We start from the raw sequence: 15,090 nt of genomic DNA, 5'->3' as shown, positions 1-15,090 counted from the left end.
ACCAAGTAATTGTAACATCATATTGCACGAAGGACAGTGAGTGGCATTCCTTGAGCAAAATCCCTCAAACCCCCCCCCCCATAACTTTAACCTTAAACTGCCTACTGTTGACCTCACCCCATTCCTAAGAGGTCTGTAAGGGTCGTGCATAAGCGCACCAGCGTGCCTAACTCTCCTGTCCTACTGTCCCCATTTATTTGTACCCATTTCCTGTGTTCTTATTCATGTTTATTCTTATTCCTGTTAGCTTGTACATGAGTGACAAACATAAATAAATAAATAAATAATCAGTTAGCCCCCAGAACATAATTTTACCACTATGGAAAGGGAGTAGTGTGGCTAAGTCAAAGATCTCTTTGGGTATTGGTCAGAAGGGGTTGGACTAAAAGCAGCCTTCTCCGTTTTGGTGCATTCTTGCCTCCATTGATTTAAGTACTATGCCCATCATCTTCAATCCACAGGCTGTCCATTCTGCTACCAAGGACAATGAGAATTGTGATCCAAGGCACTTACTAAGAACCAGGTTAGGGAAGCTGTAGATGGAATTGGGATTCGGTGACTTAGAGACCAATCCTTCCCTTCCTGTTTATTTGAATGCATTTCACCTTTCACCTCTTCAAAATATAAATAATAGTCATTTGTCAGGAATAGTGGAAAAACCCAGAGTTTTAGCAATAGTGGAAAAACCCAGAGTTTTAGCAAACTTCCTCCCAAAGAGGCAGATTCCCAGGCTTTGGGAGGGCTACACAACGAAAAAGTAGATTACACACAGTGAAGTAAATGCAAATGAATCGTGGCTGGTTTTCATCTCTGCTGCCCTTTAAGGTTGCATTGTGGGACCATGATTGCTTAAGTCCTCTAGTATAGTTCCCAGATTCTAAACACCTGTGCTAGAAGCTCAACAGTTGCAAGGAATGAGGATGTTAAATCTATTAAGTTACACAACTTCTTCCCTGTGAAATTATGTAGGGCTTGTTTTTTAATCTATATTTTTACTTCATTTCTCTTGATTTTGTCTGGTTGACTGCTGAAATGCCTTCATGCAAAATTAATTTATTCTACAAGAATCTGGGAATTCCCCAAGCCCTGAGGGCCCATAGCCAATGACCGTATTGACTGAGGACTGTAGGGATTGCTCCATCTTATCTAGAATCTATCAGTACAGAGAAGGTCCCTCCTGAAAAAATAAATGAAGCTATTCTTAAAGGAGCCTCAGGGCTAGATATAGTATATATACATTTCGCTTTTGCTGTCAGTTACATACATAATGAAGTTTTCGCTGGGACAAAAGTCTCAGATTGATAGCACTTGTTAGTGCCCTTTGCCCCAACTGAGTAGCCCAGAGTTGGGTGTGTGATTAGAAAACACCCTAGCATACTTTCATTCCTTCTGTGAGATATTTGTGATCCTGAACAGGGAGAAAAAAAAAACTTTGAACACTACAGCAAGCAGATAATTCCAGGGTAAGGAAATTCTCCATACTCCTTAAGTCCAAAGTTTCAGACAAGAAATCAAGCCCAGAATCTCTTGATTCCTTCTGCATTTTTTGGCTAATCAAGTATAGTATCCAATTTTCCCATTATCTGTTCCAAAGCCCCTAATGGGACACCTTTGCATGTTGTCTAACAGCATAGTAAACAGAACTGTGCCAGTTCCCAGTTAGTATACCTAGATTTCAGCTCAATTTTTCATGGTCCCTAGCTATGAGTGGGGAAAAAAAAAATTGTTTTCATTCTTGGCAGGAGCCTGACCTTGCTGGTTGGCTGTTGAGCCAGAGGAATGGCCTTAAACCTTTACCCATATACTTGCAACCAGAGATTTAAACCTCCCTGCTTTCCCTCTTTAAATCTCGTGGTATCCACTTGCAAGTCAGAAGGCTTTTGCAGAGGGCTGAGGACGTGGAAGGCTCAGGAAACCATCTTCTCCATGAACTCAATTAGGAATCGGAGGAAAACTGGCTTGTAATTATTTTATCTAATGTTTATTATCCAGGTCCATAGAATTGAGGGATATGGTCTTCGGTCCCAGGCTCTCGTCTGGTTGATCCCATTTTGTTCCCCCCTCAAATCGTGATTCCTGGAACTTGAGGCCACAGTTAATGGTCTTCTCCTGTTTGTTTGTTTGTTTTTTGGTTTTTTTTATGCTTTCAGATACACCATGTTGCTTTGGCCTTTGCTTCCCGTGTTCCTGGCTGCAGTGGGCATTTGTGGCTTCTGGGTTGTGTGAGTAATAAATGCATGTTGGGGCAAATAGGTTGAGGCTCAGGCACCTACCTGGAAGGGAAGCACAAACTAGGTTTTGTGTTTGGGAGTGGGGATGGGAAGCTCAGAGGTAGCAGAAAAGTCCAGCTGACTTCCTGGACTCATGAGGGAAATTGTGGGGAGCTGCATGAAGACATGCTGCCAAGCATGGTTAGGAAGGAGACAGCATAGCCCACAGTTCAGAGGTGGGTTGCTCCCAGTTCAGCCCAGGTCGGGGGAACCGGTAGTAGCAATGGTGGGAGCCTCCGCCCAGGTGCTTCTGTGCGTGTGCAAAAGCATTGTGTGCGAGCGCAGGTGCCTGAATCGGTAGTAAAAAAAAATTGGCAACCCACCACTGCCACAGTTGAAGAGTAGGTGAGGCAAGAGCTGGAAAGAGACCCTCCCTAGTTTCTTGGGCTCTAATAAAGGGGAGAATTGTATTTTTAGACTTGCAAGATTCCGTCAAAGTCGCTGTAGAATAAAATGGGATTAGCTCACCTGGTTTGGTTTACCAAGACAGACACACTTCGGCAGAAAGGTTTTTATAACAATGGGTGGGAATCTTTGTTCTTTCTCTGGGCTCTAGGAAAATGGATTCTTATAAAAGATCTGACATATTATTACAGGAGAGACCTTTTGCCTCTCTGAAATAAGGTATATCTAACATATAATTAAATCTGCTACCTCCCGTTCTTTTGTAACTATTACAATAGTTTGATCCGCGGCCATTCTAAGTAGGTTTCCTGTTAATTTCCTTTGTTGAAGGAACAATATGATGCTTAATATGTTGCTTAATAAGATGTACGTGTTAACAAAGAAAAGCAAGCAGAGGCTCACCTTAGCCTATTCAGTTGTAATGTTTTAATGGTACAAAATAGGGCTTACCTTTAATCTTTAATTAGGCAGTTTGGTCATCTTTCCACAAAGAATCTTTCTGTTAAAATGCTCTATATAAGTGGAGTAAATTGGCTTACTTGTGCAATTCAGTGGGAATTGTTGCATTTGTTTGGCAGTACAGTTCCTCTAGTGCTTAAAAAATGGCAAAGTTTTAAATAGGGTGAATGGGCTTCAATTGTTAAGGAGTCACTGGAAGAACTACAGCTTGAACCCCAAATTGTGCTGCCTTTAATAATCAGGGATATTTGAAGTAACAAGATTTGCAAATCATGCTGAGTCAAAATGTCTTCCGTATAATGTTGGCTATGTGACAAGTTCTTGTCCTTCTCCTTGGTAGCTCATCTGGTAGATTAACATTAACATATGGACTCCAGATATTTATCTCCATTCTTAGAATTCCCATCAAACCTTGATTTTTGGAGGGCTTCAAATTAGAAAAAGCTGGTTTATATTAAAAATAAATATATTTGAGAAACCATTGCTGGGGGGAAATGCTGGATGATCTGTATTATATACAAGTAATATTTGACCACAATTGAGCCCAACATATCTGTTGCTAAGCAAGATAGTTTTAAAGTGAAATATACCCCGGTTGTTAATCACTGCAGTTGTTAAGTTAGTAATACAGTTGCCAAGTGAATTTGGCTTCTTCATGGACTTTGCTTGTCAGAAGGTCACAAAAGATTATCACATGACCCGGGGACACTGAAACCGTCATAAATATGAACCAGTTGCCAAAAGCGTCCAAATTTTGATCATGTGACCATGAGAATGCTGCAACAGTCGTAAGTGTGAAAAACTGTCATACGTCACTTTTTTCAGTGCTGTTATAAATTCAAACAGTCACTAAACAAATAGTTGGAAGTTGGGGACCAGCTGTAGCTGAAGAAAAGCTGAAGAAATGTATTTGGATTTCATTCAGATAGAACATTTCTCTACTACAGTATTCATCATTACCTGGGTTGTTTTTTTTCCCATGAGTGTGGAAAACATGGTAACTTTAATGATGGGGCAAAGCTCCATGTGGAACAAGCTGCTCTGTTCACACACAGTCCAAAACACACCACTAAGGTGTGCACAGCTGTAATGTGCATTATGAACCAGAAACATGTAGTGGGAAAAAGGACAGGAAGATGGCATCACAAAAAAAAACCTGCCTACTTTAATAAGTGCATGTTAAGGATAATGGGCCTTCCATGGGGATGTCACGCCCATCCCTTGCCTATTTTTACCCACCCAAATGTGCCTGCAATATATTGTCTAGGAATTACAAGATAGGTTTTGATAAGATTGTTCTAGTTGTCTCATCAAGTTTCCATTTCTTCAGATTTGCCATGGCAGTTACAAATGGCTCCGTCAACGTCACAGAAGTGTTTCCATATATCAGGTAAGGGGGAGGGGGAATCCATATTCAGGTATTTTTTATGGGGCAGGTGGGGGAGGTTATGTCACCAATCCACAATTTTCCAGAGAATCTTCTTCTGTTCTGATCCTGTTCTTCTCCAATTCATAAAGCCCAAGTTATCCCTGGTAGAGATGAAGGCTTTTTTGGGGGGGATAGTTGACCCTGTTTTATAGAACAGCCTCTCCAAGTTGTTCCCCTCTTATATTTTTGTCACTTATGATTTAAGATAGTGTTTCCCCGTGACCCGTCAAAACCGCGGAGGACAAAATCGCGCTCGACGAAAGCGCGCATTTGACGTCATCACAGCGCAACGAAAAAAATTAAAAATTGAAATAAAATTAAAATTAAAGCAAGCCGATTCACATAAAGGTAAGGGTTAGGGTTAGGGTTAGGGTTAGAGTTAGGGTTACGTTTAGCGTTAAGTTAAGGGTTAGCGTTAGGTTTAGCATTAGGTTAAGGGTTACGTTTAGGGTTAGATTTAGGGTTAGGTTAAGGGTTAGGTTTAGGGTTAGGTTTAGGGTTAGGTTTAGGGTTAGGTTTAGGGTTAGGTTTGGGGGGGTTAGGGTAAGGTTTTCGCTTTATTTTTACATTTTTCGATCACAGCGCGATGTTTTCGTCGCGCTGTGATGACGTCAAATGCGCGCTTTCGTCGAGCGCGATTTTGTCCTCCGCGGTTTTGTGGTGGAACCGTGTTTCCCAATCTTAGGAATTTCTGGTAGGAATTTCAGCTCCCAGAATTCTCCTTAGTGCCCATGCTTGGCTGTGGAATTCTGGGAGTTGAAGTCCACATACTTGGAAGTTGCCATGACTCGGGATGTAAAAATGTAAGCAAGCAAAAAACTGAGGATTTAAAATGGACAGATGGGTAAGAAAGGGTTTTGGGTAGGTGGAAGAAGGGTTTTGCCTCTAAATAGAAAACAATACAGATCGTCCTCAACTTATGGCCATGCTGGGGATCAAAATTTCCATCTGGCTTCCCCTATTGCATTGCTTGTCCAGATGTCTGACAAGGTGGCAAATGGTGATTACATGAGCCTAAGATTTTACAACCCTTATTGATGTATGGCAGTTGCCAAGTGCCTGAATTTTGATCACATGACCATGGGGATTCTGTGATGGTAATAAGTTGAGAACTTATAAATCCCTTTTTTTCAGTGCTGTTGTAACTTCAAACAGTCACTGAACAAATGTTTTTTTGGGAGGCTGAGGGCTACCTGTACTTTATTGGTAATGTGTGTCAATAAATCACATGCCAGTTGAGAGAAGGCATCTGTGTTAATCACCTTGCTCATCCAAGTTTGCTTAAGAATCTGGCAAAGCTAGTCTAAATGTAATTGACTTTTACGTTTGATCTTGGGAAAATTGCAAAGATGGAGTAGAAACTGTCTACCCTTCAAAAGATGCAGGAGAGAGGAAGGGCAAACAGGGCCATCAGATAAAAGAGGGCATTTATCTGCCTAGCCTAAGCCAGGGGCTCCAAAATTGCAATGTTAAGACTTGTGGACTTCAACTCTCAGAATTTCTTAGCCAGTGTGACTGGCTGGGGAATTCTGAGAGTTGAAGTCCACACGTCTTAAAGTTGCCAAGTTTTGAGATCCCTGACCCAAGCTATAGACTGTGTCAACTTTCTTTTGCACAGAAAACATTCCTTAAAACAAATATATATTAGAAAAATCAAGTATTGGGATTTTTTTTTAAATAAAGCTTTACCGCGGGAGTAAATAATAAAATTAATTAGAATTATAATCTAATACAACCTAAGCGCAAGCCTGGGGAAGACAATCTTTGGCCTCTTTGAATCTTGGGATGGGACTTCTGAAGCAACGAGGGAAACAGCCGCAGATTCTAAAATTGCACCTAGTTATGTGAAATTTCCTAATTTCTCGTTTCTCAGCACATGCGGTGCTTATCCACCCCAGAGTTGCGTGTTTGGACAAATTCTTAATCTAGGAGCCTTTTTAGGTAAGGTATTTTTCTTACCTTTAGGTAAGGTATTCTATTCCTCGTACTGTAAACTGCTACAAGACCATGTAGTTAATAGCTTAATACAACAATTAATTAAGCAGGCTTAATCTGCCCTCTCTTGCAATGGATACTCCTGAATATGGGAATCTTGATCACCTCTCTCACCTCTTTCGGAAAAAGCCGGGTGATTTGTTAAAACTGTTTTGTTTTTCTCCAGATCTATTTCTTCTGTAGAGCTCCTTTTTTAAAGAAACAATCAATGATTTTAGAATACCGGATTCTACACAATCCTCAAGCTTTACACAAAGTTAGGGCTTATGTTGGGTGAATCCAGAGCTATGGTTGATTAATGTGTTCTTTGGCTCAGTTAATTGTAGCATTTTAGTTGGGCCAATGTTTCCAGTGAAGTGTTAATACCAGTTAGAATGTACTGGTATGTCTTTAATGAAAGGCAGCAAATTCAAATGGCTCTTTCCTTATCTTTCCTCTTTCTGCAGTTAAGTACAAGGTCAACTTGTTAGAATAACAATCAGTCTTGGCATTTTTCTTATATCGAAGCTACATTATTGCATTTCGAAGAAAATTACTGTAGCCCCTTCACACTGTGACTAGTTCTCCAGTCTCTTTTCTTATCTTGCAATTGTAAAATAATTCTCCCCTAGAATCTCTGTAGATATAAAGATAAAGATTCTCCAAGGTAAAGATTCTCCTTGCACATATGTGCTGGTTGTTCCCGACTCTAGGGGACAGTGGTCATCTCTGTTTCAAAGCCAAAGAGCCAGCGCTGTCCAAAGATGTCTCCGTGATCATGTGGCCAGCATGACTAAACGCTGAAGGCACAGAGAATGCTGTTACCTTCCCACCAAAAGTGGTTCCTATTTTTTCTACGTGCATTTTCTACGTGCTTTCCAATTGCTAGGTTGGCAGAAGCTGGGGCAAGTAATGGGAGCTCACTCCGTTACGTGGCACTAGGGATTTGAAACGCTGAACTGCCGACCTTTCTGATCGACAAGCTCAGCGTCTAGGCCACTGAGCCATCACGTAGATGTAGGCATATGTAAATTGTCCTTGATGAACACTTTAGATAAGATCTACGTAACTTTGGGATTCTTGGTCTTGGATACAACCAGAGACTTAACATAACTTAATGGGTGGGAAGGTAACAGCGTTCCATACACTTTTGGCGTTTTAGTCATGCTGGCCACATGAGCACGGGGATGTCTTCAGACAGCTCTGGCTCTTCGGCTTTGAAATGGAGATGAGCACCGCCCCCTAGAGTCAGGAATGACTAGCACATATATGTGAGAGGAACTTTTACCTTTAATGAGTTGCCACAAAAAAGAGGGTGGGGTCAAATTATTCTACAAAACACCAGAGGGCAGGAAACTAATCAAAGAGAGAAGCAATCTGGAATTAAGGAGAAACTTCCTAACAGTGAGAACAATTTACTAGTGGAATAGCTTGCCTTCAGACAACGTGGGCGCTCCATCACTGGAGGTTTTTAAGAAGAGATAGACAGTCACTTATCTGAAATGGTATATGTTCTCCTGCTTGAATAGGGGGCTGGACTAGAAGACCTCCAAGGTCCCTCTATCTCCTGCTCCTGCTCCTGCTCTGCTCTGCTCTGCTCTGCTCTGCTCTGCTCTGCTCTACTCTACCTTACCTTACCTTACCTTACCTTACCTTACTAGCTTTGAAATAATAAAATGCTCAGCAAATTATTTCCATGTTAAAAAAAAATCAAAAGTTTGGCATCACCTTTTCTGAATAACAAATGTAATCAAAAGGCATTAGCTAAACTTCAGCTCTTGCAGGTTTATGCCTTTTAACACAAATTGTTACTCAGAAAAGATGCTCTCTGACTCCTGCATTTCTGCTATGATAAACTACGCACAGTTCTACTATATTGTCTACAAGAGGCACTATTTCCACTTGTTGGTGTTTCTTGAGTGAGTTTTTCACAATGCTTAAGTATTGAACAAACCAACCAAAGGTGATTTTTTTTTTCAATGAATGAAAGAAACTATGGCTTGGCATAATGTCTGAACCAATCAGCATGATCTGTTCGATCACCATTGCAATTACTTCTTCTCTGCTGTCTTTCAAGGAGTGTGGGTCATTCACCATTGTGGAAGGAAGGAAGGAAGGAAGGAAGGAAGGAAGGAAGGAAGGAAGGAAGGAAGGGGTTTATGCTGACCTATGTAAAGAGCAGCAGATTCTTTTGGGGATGTGTCTAACAACAGTGGATCAGAATATTAAGCTATAAATGTGTCTGACAAACAAAAATGATAGAAATCTTATCCCATTGTTATTTTCAGGTATGGTGATCTGCTTTCTAAAGTACAGACAAGTCCGCGATTATGGCTATCACTCCCGTCTGAATCTTCTTGGGCTTATTTTGGGCTTACTTTGTGTCTTTGGTGCTTCGTTAGTGGGGAATTTTCAGGTAAGCTGCCACTGAGATGTAAAAAGACCAGAGTAGAGTGAAGAGAAAGTCAAGGAATGTCCATAGATAGAAATCTAGGCAGATATCATAGACAGAATCTCCATATACAGAAAGTCAGGGTTCTTCAACACTATCGCATAAACCTAAAAAAATCCCTCCACCTTTTGAAGCTGATCTATATTGAATCTCAGTACCCCACAGCTTAATTCAAGGCCCTGGTGGTTAGAATGCAGTATTGCAGGCTGCCTCTGTCCACTGCCCGGAGTGCAATCTTGACCAGCTAAAGGTTGATTCAGCCTTTGAAGATTAGTAAAATGAGGACCCAAATTTGGGGGGGGGCAATATGCTAACTCGAAACCACTTAGAGAGGACTGTAAAGCACTGTGAAGCAGGATATAAGTCTAAGTTCTATTGCTATTGTTCTGGAAAATACCCAACTGGTTGCAGAGCATAACAAGTAGCATCAACTAGCATCCCTCCGCCATTCACATGGTTGTTTTCCACTTGGACTCACCACGATACTTGGGATAGGGGCTGACAAGCTATAGGCAGTCCTCAACTTACGACCACAGTTGTGACCAGAATTTCCATTGCTAAGCAAGTTAAGTGAGTTGTGGTTGATTTCATGATCTTTTTTTGCCATGGCTGTTAAGTGAATCACTGCAGTTGTTAAGTGAATCATAGGGATCCAGCTTGCCCCATTGATTTTGCATATCGGAAGCAATAGAGATTGTGTGACCAGGGGACACTGTAACTGTGGTAAATACACGCCAGTTGCCAAATGCCCAAAATTGTGATCACGTGACTGTGGAGATGCTGCAGTGGTTGTAAATTTGAAGATTAGTTGTAACTCACTTTTTGCAACAGTGCTGTTGTAATTTAAAACAGTCACTAAATGAATGGTTATAATTCACAGTTTATGGATTGTAATTTTAGTATAGTTAGATCATGTGTAATTGACAGACTGGATTTTATCATAGACTAGCTGATACTGCGTTGCCCAGGTATTTATTTATAGGGAGAAAATGTCCAGAACCAAACATAATTTCTGATGTTGGATTTTCCCACTTACCAGAGGGAGTCCCCTTGTGTAGTACTGTGAAGCCATTACCATGGCAACTCCACTGTGCTGTATAGTAGAAGCCATTTTACAGCAGTACAGTAGAAGCCATTTTAAGGCACAACAGTCTGTATCATAACAGAACACAGGGTATTAGGGTGTCTTACCCCCAGAGTATTTTTTCCAGAGAGTAAGTCATCTGTGTACCAAGTCTGGTTGAAATTGCTTGAGGTGTTCTAGAGGTATGCTGGATAATATATATATATATATATATATATATATATATATATATATATATATATATATATATATATATATATATATATATATATATATATATATATATATATATATATATATATATATATATATATATATATATATATATATATATATATTATCTGTTATTTTATTCTAGAATTTTTAATTGGATGTTCACTGAGTATTTTTACTTTTTCTGATTTCTGGTCTATGACAGTAAAAAAACCTGAATTGGTTGATTAATTGATTGGATGGTTGTAACTCAAGGAATGCCTGCACAAGAGCACCATTCTCCTGCCCAGTGCAACAGTCACTACTGAGAAGAGAATAAAATATTTTTATTTAAGAGATTAGATGAGATAAGATAACCTTATTGTCATTTTTTTCTCTGAACACACTGGCACACAAAAAAAAGGAAAGGATGTGTTCACCTTTTTATCCCACCTTTATTTTATCTACGTCAAGGTGGATTCCTTGTCCTATACTCCCCATGATCATTATGCCATGGGGGTGTGGCTTGGGCTGAGAGAGTGTGATTGGCCCAAAGTTACTCAGCCAACTTTCCTACCTAAGAAGGACTCACAATCTCCCCGTTTCTAACCCAGCTCTTTAACCACTGCACCAAATGGGTTCTCATTACTGAGATCATTTCATTTAAATTAGCACTAAAAGCTATTAAGAGTTTTTTCCCCCTCTGGGGCAATTCTAGCATCTGAAGCTGGGAAGCAGCACGATTCTAATGTATACTACAGGTAGTCCTCGAGTTACAACAGATCCCTTAGTGACTGTTCAAAGTTGCAACAGCACTGAAAAAAGTGACTCATGACCACTTTTCACACAACTGTGGCAGCATCCCCATGGTCGTGTGAACAAAATCCAGAATAGCAATAGCAATAGCAGTTAGACCTATATACCGCTTCATAGGGCTTTCAGCCCTCTCTAAGTGGTTTACAGAGTCAGCATATCGCCCCCACAGTCTGGGTCCTCATTTCACCCACCTCGGAAGGATGGAAGGCTGAGTTAACCTTGAGCCGGTGAGATTAGAACCACTGAACTGCAGATAACAGTCAGCTGTAGTGGCCTTCAGTACTGCACCCTAATCACTGCGTCACCTCGGCTCTAATGCTTAGAATGCTTAGCAACTGACTTATATTTAATACCGTTGCAGTGTCCCGGGGTCATGTGACCACATTTTGAGACATTTCTGCAAGCAAAGTCAGTGATGAAGCCAGATTCACTTAATAACCGTGTTACTAGCTTAACAACTGCAGCAATTCGGTTAACAACTGTGGGGAAAAAGTTCATAGAATGGGGCAAAATTCACTTAATAGATGTCTCACTTAATAAGAGAAGTTTTAAGCTCCATTGTAAGTCCTGGACTAGCTGTTATTTGTTTGCACAATCTATATAATTATGTTCTACCTATTATGTTATTTCTCACCATCTAAAGACACGATGTTACCCTTCTGTGTTTCCCTCTGTTGCAGCAGTATAACCAACTGGAAGTCCATGTGACAGGCGCCTTCTTGGCTTTTGTGATTGGCAACCTTTACTTCTGGATCCAGACCTTTCTGACCCACAAAGTGAAACCAAGACATGGAGGATCATGGATTCTACCACTCCGGTTCTTTCTTAGCTTATGTGGTTCCATCTTGTTTATTTCCAGTATCCTGAATAAGAGATCGGTACAGCTGGAGCAAAGCGGTGGGTCGGTGGGTGGGGGGGGGGAAGGAACTACAGTTCTGGAATAGGAGTGTCAGGGAAGAGATGGTGGAGCTGGAGCTAGCATTCTTCAGGGTTGAAGGATCAGGAGAGGTAAAATCCTTATTACTATTGCCCTAAGATTGGTTTGGATACAGGGGTGGGCTGCTAAAGGTTCGCCCGAGTTCAGGAGAACCCGTAGCTAACGTTATGGCCAGTTCAGAGAACCTCCAAATCCCACCCCTGGCTGGCCCTGCCCACCCTGCCCCTCCCCTCCCCAGAGTCTCCACGCGGCCTGTTTTGGATGCGAGGTAAGTGCAGGTCCCACACGGAGGATCAGGGGAGGGGGGCAAATGGGCTTCCCGGAAGTTCTGGAGCCTCTGGAGCCTGGGGGAGGCAGTTTTCACCCTCTCAGAGAAAACGCCCCCCTCCCCCACTGTGGTGCAGGATGCCGTCTAGGCCACGGCCACCCAGAAACCAGGCAGAAAACCCATTGCTGAAATTTTTGAAGCCCACCGCTGGTTTGGAAGAGAGGCCAGCCTCATGAGATTTTCTCCAAACATGTTTCAGGGAGAATTGCAAGATCAGAGAAGTCTTCAGATCCTTAGGGAACGACCCAAAGGTGCTTTTTTTTCAAAAGGGAGCTGGACTTCCTTTGTTTTTCCTTGAAGTCATTCTGCGTCTCGTCTGACAAGTTTCTTCAGATTGAAGAAGCTTCCCAGATGAGAAGCAAAATGAAACACTTTCCCCAGGGCTGGTGTAAGAAAGTAACCCTGTCAGGACCCTGATATGTCCCTTAAACCCATAGTCTTGTACATTTGTTTTCCCATTTAGCCAGATGACCTGTTCCTCCGGCCGCAAGAAGGCCGTGAGCAAAATCATTTCTGTTCTAGCTAGGAGAACGCAGGCGGACAAAACGGAGGCGAGCCACGACTTCAAAAGGCTAACAGTTTAATGCTAACAGGTTGCCAAACACGGCACTTCACAATTCGCGCGTCTCAGCTAACTGGCAACAGCTGAGCCCTGTTTGATAGCTCTTTATATATGCCGGCTGTCAAATAGGTAACCAATCAAGAGCGAGGACAGCGCCCCCTAGTCAAGGGACCAGAGGGAAAACTATAGAACATAGCAATTTCTGCCTTGAACAAGCAGATATATCCTTGGGAAGCTGGAAAAGGGCGAGTCTTGCTCATTTGACTAGACTACCTAAATGCAATTGAGTTTATTTATTTTTTTAAGGAATAGATAGGTTCTCACTGTAATCTGGCCTTGCTTTAGTACTAACCAATCCACATTATGCAGAGGTGGGTTGCTCCCGGTTCGGCCCAGATCGGGAGAACCAGGAGTTGCAGCAGTGGGAGGCTCCACCAACCCACCCAGATGCTTCTGCGCATGTGGGAGCGCGCCTGAACCGGTAGTAAAAAAATTGGCAACCCAACACTGACATTATGGTTTACTTTTTAATCATGAACTCCAGGTCTTGTAGATTGTAGTAGGGGTAGTTTACAGAAGTGTTAACTGAATCCAGCCATTTCTGGCTTGCTTAAGATAGTTTTCCACAGACACAAACAAACGTATAGCTGTGAAAAGAACACTTTAACATTTTGAAATTTTTTCACCTTGAAGGACCTTTGAGGATAGTGATGGTTGACATCTTTGTAAGGGCTGCGATCCAAATTTGGGGGCCCTGATTTTCAGAGAGGAGGAGGAGGATGAATCTGGTTAAAAATATTTTTACTCTTTTTTTTTTTAATGCGTGGACATTTCCTCAGAAAGTGCTAAGAACCGGGTTGCTGAAATTTGCTGTCGGTTTTGGTGGTACAGGTAGTCCTCGAGCTACAACATTTATTTAGTGACCGTTCAAAGTTACAACGGCACTGAAAAAAGGGACTTAAGAATGTTTTTCACAATTATGACCATTGTGCACCCCTAGGTTCACATGATCAACATTCAGTGCTTGGCAACTGATTCATATTTATGATGGTTGCAGTGTCCCGGGATCACGTGATCACCTTTTGCAACCTTCTGACGAGCAAAATCAATGGGAAAGCCAGATTCACTTAACAACCGTGTTACTAATTTAATTCAATTAACAACCATGGCAAGAAAGGTTTTAAAATGGAGCAAAACTTTCAAATTTCTCACTTGGCAACAGAAATTTTGGGCTCAGTTTTGGTCCTACGTCGAGGACTACCTGTATAATCTTGGAGCCCAAAAGAGGGCCTGAGGGTTATAGGCAACCTATGCGTTACCTATCCATGGCTTAGCTAGACAGTTGTGAAAACCGTTTGTGTTTTCCCCCAAAAGACCATCCTCCTCCATTTCCCATCAAGCTATTCCTGGAATATACCTCTCCGTCTCCAACTCTATGGTAAATTTAACTCTACTAGTTATGATGCCTTGACTCTTCAACTTCAGCTGTTGCTCTGTTTTTCCTGCAACTGCATTCTGAGGCGGCCTACTGCGAATGGGCCCTGGCCATGGACCTCTTCCTGCTGTTTGGACTTTTTGCGGTGGATTTCCAGCACATCGGCGGATGCTCGATCCATTTACAGCCCCGGTATCCAGAGGAGAATTTCCCGAGTGTGCAGATATCGGTACAAACTCTTTCGCTCTGATTCATCTCGTTCCTCAGAAGAAGGTGGCGTCTTGATGAAATTGTCTATGCACCAAGCCTGCTTTTTTTTGGTGGAAAAACACTGCATCAGGTCCTTAACATTTGGCTGTGAGGGAAAGAGAACCCAAAACATTGCCTGACCTATTATTATTTTTATTTGAAAAGTCTTCTTATCTGGCCATCCTTTGGATCCATATAATTCTGTGGTAGAGGAGATGTATCCTAGGTGTCCTTTATAAGGATTTAGCCTTTTTTTTTTCCTGACAGGGAAGTTAGCCCCAGTGCCTTTCATTGGAAGATCTATTTGTCATCTCCTGCATTTGTTCTTTTGTTTTTTAAATAGATTTTTTTTAAAAAAAAAATCTATTTAATTTTCTGCTAGTAAGTTCTCAACTGGCCAACTCAGCTGCCCAAACCAGCTTGATGGAAGAATTTGTTACAAACTGAAAAGTGAGGAAGCCTTGTTTTTTCCTTTCCTAGTAGGATTATTGATTCCTT

The 15,090-nt window shown here is 41.6% G+C and overlaps 2 protein-coding genes across 2 annotated transcripts in view; one reads left to right on the top strand and one right to left on the bottom strand.

Moving 5' to 3' along the window:
- Nucleotides 1–2,157: 2,157 nt before the first annotated feature.
- On the top strand, nt 2,158–14,963 carry TMEM150B (transmembrane protein 150B). Its single transcript, XM_087713873.1, has 6 exons — nt 2,158–2,222; nt 4,465–4,524; nt 6,437–6,504; nt 8,826–8,953; nt 11,762–11,939; nt 14,394–14,963. The coding sequence occupies exons 1-6, from the start codon at nt 2,158–2,160 to the stop codon at nt 14,591–14,593; spliced, it is 699 nt and encodes a 232-aa protein (XP_087569999.1). The 3' UTR covers nt 14,594–14,963.
- BRSK1 (BR serine/threonine kinase 1) overlaps nt 12,910–15,090 on the bottom strand; it is a 67,285-nt gene continuing 65,104 nt past the window's right edge. Inside the window, exon 20 of the transcript XR_015696483.1 lies at nt 12,910–14,650. The gene's annotated coding sequence lies outside the window, so the exon portion shown is untranslated. The remainder of the gene's footprint in view (nt 14,651–15,090) is intronic.

This window comes from Thamnophis sirtalis, unplaced genomic scaffold (genome assembly GCF_051295495.1).
Source record: "Thamnophis sirtalis isolate CommonGarterSnake01/CBP01778 unplaced genomic scaffold, rThaSir2_p1.2 scaffold_4, whole genome shotgun sequence".
NCBI lineage: Eukaryota > Metazoa > Chordata > Lepidosauria > Squamata > Natricidae > Thamnophis > Thamnophis sirtalis.
Note: the sequence above shows the minus strand (reverse complement) of the source record. Positions and strands in the feature narration are given on the sequence as shown.